Source organism: Centroberyx gerrardi, chromosome 10, assembly GCF_048128805.1.
Source record: "Centroberyx gerrardi isolate f3 chromosome 10, fCenGer3.hap1.cur.20231027, whole genome shotgun sequence".
In the NCBI taxonomy this organism is placed as follows: domain Eukaryota; kingdom Metazoa; phylum Chordata; class Actinopteri; order Beryciformes; family Berycidae; genus Centroberyx; species Centroberyx gerrardi.
This window is the reverse complement of record NC_136006.1, coordinates 31577217-31587797: the sequence shown is the minus strand read 5'-3', so window position 1 is coordinate 31587797 and position 10581 is coordinate 31577217. Positions and strand designations below refer to the sequence as shown.

General features: G+C 40.4%; 2 protein-coding genes across 5 annotated transcripts; one reads left to right on the top strand and one right to left on the bottom strand.

Moving 5' to 3' along the window:
* The first annotated feature begins 1689 nt into the window (after window positions 1-1689).
* Window positions 1690-4315, top strand: gdf3 (growth differentiation factor 3). The gene is made up of 2 exons (XM_071912436.2): window positions 1690-2071; window positions 3276-4315. Exons 1-2 carry the CDS (start codon window positions 1690-1692, stop codon window positions 4127-4129), a joined length of 1236 nt encoding a protein of 411 aa, XP_071768537.2. The 3' UTR covers window positions 4130-4315.
* A 519-nt stretch (window positions 4316-4834) lies between these two features.
* Window positions 4835-9350, bottom strand: LOC139922005 (uncharacterized). 4 transcript variants are annotated; one of them, XM_071912433.2, is made up of 12 exons: window positions 9224-9350; window positions 8909-9018; window positions 8664-8714; window positions 8460-8552; window positions 8265-8375; window positions 7817-7972; window positions 7156-7293; window positions 7025-7076; window positions 6858-6884; window positions 6750-6776; window positions 5922-6521; window positions 4835-5821 (listed from the first exon to the last, which is right to left on the bottom strand). In XM_071912433.2, exons 1-11 carry the CDS (start codon window positions 9240-9242, stop codon window positions 5986-5988), a joined length of 1320 nt encoding a protein of 439 aa, XP_071768534.1. In that variant the 5' UTR covers window positions 9243-9350; the 3' UTR covers window positions 4835-5821; window positions 5922-5985. The 4 variants fall into 4 exon arrangements, with proteins under 4 accessions (XP_071768534.1, XP_071768533.1, XP_071768536.1 ...); XM_071912432.2 differs by having other exon boundaries at window positions 4836-5826; XM_071912435.2 differs by having other exon boundaries at window positions 4836-5826; window positions 7817-7969.
* Window positions 9351-10581: the final 1231 nt, after the last annotated feature.

The following is a 10581-nucleotide window of genomic DNA, read 5'->3' as shown; positions in this document are numbered from 1 at the left end:
CTCAATCACCGTTTCTCTTTCCATCTCTCTCTACCCCACACATACATTCAGTCATTCCTAAACTCCGACCACATGTGTTGGGTACTGCTGCAGGTATGTCATGTAACTGGAAGAGCCTGGCTGATGGATGGCTACAGGCGTTCCTGCTGGTTGCTTAGAGGCGAGGTCACAGTGTGGTCGCTGTACCAGGCTCGCATCGCCACGGATACAGAAACCCATCCCAGAATGCCTCTGCATGTCTGAGAGCCAGCTAAATGCTGATAAGAGTTCTCTGATAGTATTCCCACAACCACAACATTAACACACACACACACACACACACACACACACACACACACACACACACACACACACACACACTTCCTGACAGAAACCCAGAGGTGTGACTTTGCTGATAAAGTTGATCCATATTCACCAGATCCTTGAGCTGTCTTGATAAAGATAACGCCACAGAGGGGTTAAGAAGAAGAAAGAGAGGGACCAGTGTTGCTTTATCAACAGCCATGATATAGACACCACCTCATGAAAAATCACTATAACATTCCTATCATTTTTCTAGGCAGATACAGCGTGTCTGTGGCAGACAGTAAGACAGTTTGAAACAAAAAGGAGATGATGAGATAACTATATACTCACATAACTTACATCAGTTTGATACTACTTAGGCCTGAATTGATCTAAACTATTCCTGCAAATTAAAGAGAATGCAGTATTTTTCTATTGCTTACAGGCTTGTTTTTTTTTTTAAACAGAAGTCACTTTTTCAAAACACTTAACACAACCCTCTGAACAGAATCACTCTTAACAAAATTAAAAATGTTACTTGCAAAATGCAAGTAACATATTTATAACATACTCTCAAAATATGCCACAAAATCAAATAAGTGCATCAAAACGGAATAATTTTTCAAATAATTTTTCACTTAATGAAAAGCTATCTATCTCATTTCGAAAAGTAGCTATTCTTTCACAGCAGTTCATCATACAAAAAACTAAAGGAATTATGCTGTAAATACAGTAAATAAAGTCAAGTCTTTTGCATTAAATGTAAAATAAACCAACATACAATATATAAAATAAAGTAATACTGTAAATCAATACAGTATACAAAGCTACATAGCCATTTGAGAAAATGCAACTAAGCGACTGAGAAAAACCAAACCCCTTAATTTTATCCCTGAAACGTCCTTAATTTCTCATTACATAAACATTAATTATCCATTAAAAATAACATAGTTTTAAAAAAGTAAGGTTAGTATCATGGGTTTTTAAGGGATTTATTCATGGGTTGGTTCGTGGAGACACTAGAAATTAGGGGATTTTTATGCCGTCTGTGCAGGTTTACAGGGTTATGGAAAGTTCTGAATTTTACATTAAATTAGAAAGTAAGCAGTCAAACATTAAGGGGTGTTTAAGGTGGTTTTGATGGGATCTCCTCCATTAATAACTCCCTTAACTCATTTTAAGGGCATTTTTGCATGAATTAAGGGGTGAATTAATGTAAATGTAGGGTTATTTTAAGGGATTACTGGTTCGTAGAGATAGCCTACTGAGGACCTGACAAGAGAGCAATCAAGTGTGCTGGTTTAGCATGAATACCCCCAAGCCCTCCGCCTCCTCCAAGTCTACTTTCCTGGTCTTATCTGGGCCCTGTGGCGGCTTCTCATTAACATAAGCAGTGGGCAATAGATGCTGCGCCCTATTGGTCAATCAGCGCCAATAATCAATCCCAGCCGTGTAGGTGAGGAGCGGCTGGGACATCTGTATCTGTGGAGAACTCCGTTGTTAGCCGCGGGGCCAGACATGACACCTTTGGTGCTTCTAAACGTTTTCTTTTTAAGCGTGTGCGCTCTTTCCAACGTGGAGGAGATGGAGAGCCAGGAGCGCTTGTTTTTAAGCTCTCTGGGGCTCTCCGGGCGGCCCAAGCCCGCAGGAACCCGCCGCAGGGTTCCCTCCATGCTGTGGAGAATGTTCCGGGGGAGGGAGGACAACAAGGCCCCGGACAGCGACCCCTGCACGGTGTCCGAGTACGGGGTGCGCGGCAACATCATCCGATACGTGCAGGACCAAGGTAGGCATGTAAAACTAGAAGGGCACTCGGAGAGCGCAGACCTCCGCCAAGGCCAATAGTCCAGTCTTCTATGATATGCAAATGTGCAAGCGCAACCAATATACGGATCCGCTCCAAAATTTAATGGATTCTTCCTTGGCCCATGCTACACCCTTCCACGAAGTTTCATGAAAACCGGGCCAGTAGTTTTTCCGTAATCCTGCTGACAAACAGACAAACAAACAAACGGCACCGAATACATAACCTCCTTGGCGGAGGTAAGATCCTGACCTCTGACCTCCATATGGAGAGGAGGGCGTGGGGTGTATTTCCCGACTGAGATAAAATATTACGTTATTATTACATTATTAAAATTAAAGCAAATTATGGTACTTTTAAAAAAATAAAATAAATGGTAGTAGTCCTAGGCTGACAAAATGCTAACACTGTTGCAAACTGGATAATCTGTTACGAATGATGAATTTAAGGTAATGATTATTGCCCATTCTTTTCAATGGCTTTGATATCAAACAGCACACTTCTTTTGTGAATAATGTCCACATAGCCTAGGCCTACTGTAGCCATTCATGGATGTAAGAGAAGCAAAGTATGAAGTGATGCCAGGTTAAATAGCCTACAGAAGTCAGTAAGTCAATAACTTTATAAAGAAGACACACTCTTATCTGGATCAAACCCTGAGCAGTAACTCACACTGAGTACTGTACTATGGGCATAGTAGTAGCCTAAATGCCACTTTGCTGTCCTTCACTTCAACAGCAAGACTGAAACAAAATACGTAAATTTACATGAGAAAAGTATGCAGTATGAGAGAGCGAGGATTATTGGTCAATGTGAAATATAGTAAGACATTGCTAAACTGAAAAGCAAATGAAAATACGAAACATGACTGCCTAATTTGCTGTCTAAATGCCTTTTTTATAGACATTTTTATGGAGATTCAAACAATAAGAAGGGTCCATATTTTTAAAGGGGAAGGGGTGTTTGCTCAACTGTCCTTCTAAAAATGCAGAGTGAGTAAAACTACAGTATATGCATTAGAGGGAGGAATGATTGAGGGTGACGATTCATCCTTCTCCTAATAGTGAGGGGGACATGCCCCCTGTCTCCCCCTAAATCTACATCTTTGAGTAACAGTAATGATTGTGTCCTTGTCAAAGAATGCCACATGCTGAACTTCATTTCCTCTTCATCTAATGTCGTGCAGGTAGGCTGATGTCTGGCCGGATCAGCAGCTGTCATGGCTGTCTGGAGAAACAGCTTTTCTTCAACATGTCAGTCGTGCAGTCTGTGGAGCAGCTCTCTCTGGCACAGCTGGAAGTCAAGTTCCACTGGAAGGTGTCGAGAGCCGCAGAGCTCTTGCTGGGCCCCCAGGCCCTCAGCGTGTCTCTGTATAAAGTGATCCGAGCCACGCTGAGGGGAGCGAACCACGAGGCCAACCGCCAACTCCTGCTATCCCAGTCTGTGCGGCTTCGACCTGAACCTGCTTCCCTCACGCTGGACCTCACCTCCCTGGCAGAAAACTGGCGCAAGCCGGGCCACAACTATGGTTTGGTTTTAGAGCTGCTGCCGCACAACACGGGCCCAGAAGAGCTGCTTCCTTTTCACCCAGGTAACTCCCTCCCGCTGGAACCCACCTTTACCCTGCCGGAGATCCAGGCCTTGTTGGTGGCCGTGTCCCTCAACCCCCACCAGTGCCACTCCAGACGGAGGAGAAGTGCCGTCCACCTCCCCGTGACGCCCAGCAATGTGTGCAAGCCACGCCGCCTCTACATCGACTTCAAGGATGTGGGCTGGCAGGACTGGATCATCGCTCCGCAGGGCTACATGGCTAACTACTGCCACGGCGAGTGCCCGTTCCCCCTCAGCGAGAGCCTGAACGGCACCAACCACGCCATCCTGCAGACCCTGGTGCATTCCCTGGACCCGCGCGGCACGCCCGAGCCCTGCTGCGTACCCATTCGTCTCTCGCCCATCTCCATGCTCTACTATGACAACAATGACAATGTGGTGCTCAGACACTACCAGGATATGGTGGTGGACGAGTGTGGTTGCCGATAAGACCGCCGGACATTTCTGATTGGCCCTTGACTACCAAATATCCACCAGTTCTTCTCCAGGAAATTGTTATGCTTCCAGGAGCAGAGGTTCAAATTCTTTAGGTCATGGATTGTTTGTTGATATGTCAGATGCATTTTAACTTTACACCAGGATTTGTTTGAAGGCAAGAATTTTAAAGATTTTGTATGTATGTAATGTGAATGCTGATGTTCATAATAAAATTGCAATAAAGCCACTTTGTTGGATTGGATTTGAGGTCATACAGGTTTCAGTAATGTCAGCTCTGCATTTAGATATTACGCATTCAGTTATTCCTCAGACAAACTGAATTGGGTGTGATTTTTCCTTAACAATCCACACTAGAAATTAATGTTCATATGCTGCACACTGGAAGAGTTATGGTGCCCTCCTGTGGCCAGAGTAGGAAGTGGTCTGTTCAAAGATTGGATTTTCAAAAAAGGAATTAAGAAATATGATTGCAGCTTTTATTCTATACAGTCACCGTGATGCTTCACTTTTTAGGTTTTCTGACAATGCAGAGGACACTCCTATGATCTACTGCAGGATGTAGTGTTGTAACAAAATAGCCAGAGGTCTAAAAGCGCTTTCAGACTTTGACTTTATTAATTCATACTTGCAGTAAGGTATACTGAAAATGCCGCAGAATTTTACATCAAAAACATTAAGATCATAAAACATGGACATAAAAAGGACACATTTGTACACGTGAAACAAGACAAGGTAAAAAAAAAAAAAAAAAATTAGAAGAATACATACAAGATTACTAGGAATAAGTGGAGCTCAGACAGTATTTTAAAACATGACAATGTCGCCTAGAGAGCTGTTCAAAGTGATCAAACAAAAACATAAATAAGTAAATACATTTAAGTAGAGGCAAGTATACACAAATGAAATTCTCATCACCTGCTTCATAAAAAATTGACAAGCTCTTTTAAGATGCTTGATTAATTAGCCTAACTGCGGTATGCAGAGTTGAATTTTTCAGTCGGTTTGTTTTGGCCCTGAACTCCGCCCGTTTGTTTTGGTTTCTTAATGTTCTGGCAGTACAGCTGCCTCGCGTTGGTGGCAACAGATCATGGAGGGGAGCTTCCTGTTAGTCTATTGCAGAAGTGCAAAAGAGGAAGTGCTGAAGCTGACAGAAACCATAGCCAAGTTTGTCAACATGTTGTGCTGCATGTTGAAATAAAACAGATAAAGCCCTATAAAGATAAAACACACATGCTCACAGTGCACACACACAGACAATACACCTGACACTTGCTAGTAGTCTAGGTCAATATGAATATATTGCTCAAAAGCATCATTAAGAATCATTTTCTGAGAATTTTAAATAATGTATTGTGAGTTAAGCAACAAATGTGCCATCCCAATGAATTTTAAAAAAAAGGCCAGTAAGAACAACTGTGCCAGAATTTGAAAACTCAATCTTCTACATTTGGGACTGTCCAAATGATGTGCAGTCTTTATTGTACTGTAGTGTCATTGTATTCTTCTGCTAGGTCTGTTTCATGGTTAAGTATTTAATACATATTCTATATACATATTCTATATTTAATTGCATCTTTCATCTTCCGCCTTTCTAATTTCCTATATTTCAATGTTACAGTTAACATCTGTTAAAGAGAAAGTGCTGTCAATGTGCTTTTAAGGACACGACTGGATTTAACTGAACTGAACTGAACTGAACTGAACTGAACTGAACTGAACTGAACTGAACTGAACTGAATTGAATTGAATTGAGTCAAATCAGATCCAATCAGACTGAATTGACAAGAATTGCACTGATTAGAATCAGATAAAATTGAATTGGATCAAATCTGCATTGATCCGTCAAACTAATTTAAAATGCGTAGTGCTCTGTCTGTTTCAACTGTGCCAAACACAGGATAAATCCTCTCGGTGTCGTCAGAGCTGATATCAAAGGTGTAAATGTGACATCTTTGCCCTGCATCATAGAAAGAGACCTGCCCTTCCTCCATGTCTAGAAACACCCCCACCCTGCTGGGTGCAGATCTCTCCAGCTTGGTGACTGGTGCTGTCATGGCCAGGAGCCGGCCAAGCTGCAGACGCAGAGTCCAGTAACCTGCTGTCGAGTTTAGACTTACAAAACCATTTCTAGGTGCAGACTCTTTGATGACACCGATCCTCCATTCTCCCTTCCCACTGACATCAACCTCCCAGTAGTGCCTTCCTGAATAATAGCCCTCAGATCCCAGTACACACCACCAGCCATCATATTTCATGCGACTCCTGCTGAATCCATCCCATGGGTTCTCTTTGCTCTCAATGATCTGGTCCATTTTCACTGCTTTCCTGTCCTCAGACAGCTTGAGACTGGGGTTCATTGTGGATGGATCCAGTGTGATCTCAGCTGCATGGTAAGAATTAAACAATGAGGCATGAGGAAATGAGAGATACAAGTGCAAGTAGAGGTGTGAAACTGGTGTGGTAATACTAGGGAATGAAACAAGCATTCAAACAAGTCTGAGCGGTTTTGTATCCACTGTTGTATTTGCATGGACATCTACGTATAGGAACCAATGAAAAGAAGCAACTTTTCTCACATGAAAGTAATGCAATAGTGTTTTGTAATACTAACCTGATGCTTTTGAAATCCATTTCCAAACTATAAAAAAAACACAAGGGTTATGAAGAGAAATGTCAAATAGCACTATAAATGTTAACTGCAGAGTGAAGTACAACTTACCAGACTCAGGAATATGATCTAGATCCGCTAATAGAGGAAGAACACAAACAAAATCATGTTTCGTAAGATATATATGAGATGACAGATTCAATTGTGATACCACCATGAGCAGAAATGTAAAAATTTAAATGTAAACCAAATGGTAACACATGATAACTGACATTCACCTGTAGTTTTGAACCTTTGTTTATTTCTGTGCCACTGTTTTGCAATTGAGCCCTGTAAAGAAAAACATGAAATCCATTTAAACTCTTGATTGAAGTGAACAATAATGAGAAACTTGTCAGTGTTTGCAGACCTTTTGTGTCTCTTGTTGAAGCAGACTCCAGATAATGAAGTCCATGACAGGGAGCATGTTGACCAGTTGGCCTCTCTTCCACTGTTTCTCCAGATCCTGCACCACCTCACACACATCCTCATCTAGACATACTGAGTCCTGCAGAAACACAGTATAATTAGACTTTTTTCTTGATGTAATCCTATATTGAATAACATTATATTTTAAGACCCAACAATTGCATTTCACCAACAACTATGATGAAGCTATGTCTGCTATTAGAGCATCTGTATTAGAAACGTTTCAGTACTGAGACCTTCATCAGGTTATCTTTACAGAAATGGGACAATGCTATCAAACGAAGAAAAAATAACTACATAATATATAATGGATTATGTATTTACATACTATTTTTTGGTTTCGTAGTTCAATCATTGTTGATGGATATAACACATCATATATGTGTTTGGGTATGTTTATATAGTTAGGCTTGATTGAACAATTGCTGTCTCTTCTCTATTGTTTTATGTTCCTCATAGCCTGCCATGTTATGCACACTGACTTGGTCCCAGTTTCCCCATTTTGCCTATCCCATATAACAAATTCTAACCTTTAAGTTCCATCACTGGGGGACATTTTCATTGAAGAACTGCTCCACCTCATGACAGCCCCACCCCCATACCTGTTGTGTTTGTTTCAGTGACCAGGCCCAGCCAGACAAGACCTTTCTGGCATCCTCCAGTCTCTGTTCCTTGTCTGCTTTCTGTTGGTCAGACTCTTTCACCTCTTCCTTCATCATATGATCTGTGGTTGAAGAGAAGATTCTGCCTGCTGTCTGCTAAAAAAAAATCAGGTGCATTCTTGTAATACATTTTATTTATATAACACCTTTTTAAGGAAGTAAGTGCTTGAACAATGTTAGATTAAAAGAAGATGCATTACACATAGATACATTAACAACAGAAAAAACAGCAGTAATGGAAGGATTGATTGAGTGATTCTTGCTTTACTTTCATTTTCATTTGCTGCATAGATTTACTGTAAACACTGGGTAACTGGTTGAAGAGGTACTGCTTGATTTCCAGTCATGTCAGTTAGGGTGTTCCCTGTAGGAATTTTATTTCTCTAACCTCTTGTGGTAGCTGCATGACGTCCTCAGCCCACTGTAGGATTAACTCTTGTCGCTCCTCCAGACAAGATCCATCTGCAGTTACTTTGGTCAAGAGTGAGGGTTTTCTAGTCTGCATGGAATGAATGGTATGACACAGTTGATTAAGTAATGACTATGCATAAAACACAGAATTTTCCAGTGGGAGAAGTCCCACCTGCACTATCCTGTCCAGCTCAGCAGCAAGTTCTCTGATGATCAGTTTTGACTCATCCAGGGAAAAATCATCTAGCTCTGTGTGACTTGAATGCTGCAGAAAAAGATAAGACAAAAAAAAAGACAGTTGATAAGGCTACATTCTCTTTTGCATTTGAGGAAGTTATGCAAAGTTGTTGGAACAGTTCAGTTTTTCAGTTCTTACCTTTGCCTGTGACAGAATCATACACACTTTTTTCACGAGTTTATCCTTGAGCTACACAAGAAGGAAGCAAATACAAAGACATATACTCACTCTTCAAAATATTTATTGAATTTCTGAAAGTAATATCACTTGCTGTTTTTGTGACAGCATATATATGTGTAATTCCATTGATGCAAATACACATCACATTTGTAAATGTCTGAGTGTTTTCTGTAGATGTTATTAATACCCCTTGAGTAATTTACCTTTTGTAAACCCATCATTGGTTTCAGAAATGGCTGTGAACGACAGGTTCTGGAACTTTTATTTGGCTTACAGGCATTCCCAAAACTGTTGTAACTGCCAGCCACTCGCTCTGCAAACACATAGAGTTGAGTCAGTCTAAATAATTTTTAATTAAATCAAATGAAATTAAGCAAGTTATTGATAAAATTTTAAATTCAATTTATACATTGAAAGATTTAAGCTTTACTTCAAATGATATATTTTTGTGCAACCTTTTTCTACAGTTCAGAAGTCTACATTTGACTGATTTGATAAGTTAAATTCAGCAAACATACCGGCTGTTTTTGAAGTCATCCTTGTCTTATGAAGTTAAACATCCACAGAAAGCAGTTAAGCAGTCCTTTGAGCCTGATCCACAACAAGTATGAAGAGGTTGTTTTTATTTAGCAGCAGTTTCATGATCCCTCCCCTCTGTGCTACATGGAATGTGAAAGCTCAAACTACCAACTGTTACTTCGCTTATGCAGGAGTATTTTCAGCTTAATGCCAGTAGAGTATCAGAGAGATGAGAACATTTCAGATCACAGAATACATACTGTACATCCTGAGGTTGTTTTGTTGAAGACATTACCATAATGTAGTATGAACTGACACTGTATGTTTTCTATATACCTTGTACATGCAGTTAACCCTCTGGACTCAGCTTCCTATACAGCTCATTGTGGGCTCATTCTGACAGTAAGCATCAAGTGTGTGATGGACTGAGCAAGCAGGCATGAGGACACAGAGAAGGGTGCAAAATATTAAGGGTTTTATTTACCCCCCAAAAAAGGCAAAAGGATAACAAAACCAGTAGTGCTGCATTAATTATAACAGAAAATAAATTAAAACATAATTGTTCTGGGCTCAAAATTAAAATACAGGCACCTAAACAGAAAAATGTAGCAGCACAGTCTGAACAGAAACAAAAACTGCCTCACAAATGGCAAACTGAGGGTATACAGTATATAGACTTGGCCAGGCTCATTAAACAAAAGGGGGATATATTAATTAAATTTTACAAACAACTTATATTCAAATCAATTTAACATAAGTAATTAACTTAATATAAAGAAATGTATATTCAAATAAAGTAACAATTCGTTTTTAACTCACAACTAAAACAAAGGCAACAGCCCGCTGTTCTGGTGCACTTGTGTTAGCTGGACACCCCTCTTCCGCTGTAATAGTTAATTCCAAACCCTCGATTCGTCTTGCCGGTTTGGATACGGGCGGACATGCAAGTAGGTGAATAATGGTAAAAAGGTTTGAGTATGTTGTTTGAAACAAAACCTGTGTCGTGTCGTTATGTGGTTTGTGTATGTGTACTGTGAATGTAAACGTGCCATAAACTTAACCAAAACGTGGACAGTAGTAAAAAGAAAGGTGAGGTAAGGGAGTGAGGTGGGACAGTAAGGTACTAACACTTAGGTGCGGCGATTTGGTGCAGCTGTCACAAAGTGCAAGGTGGCCATTTTCATATTCAGCTTTCTTGCTGCTACCAACTGTCACTGTAATGTATCACTGTTGTAATGTCAAATTGACTAAGGTAAAAAACAAAACAAAACAAAAAAACAACAACTCTAAAACAGTGTGTTTAGTTGGATGAAGTCAAAATCAACCTGGGAATTCATTTTTTGGCAGCGCATAAAGT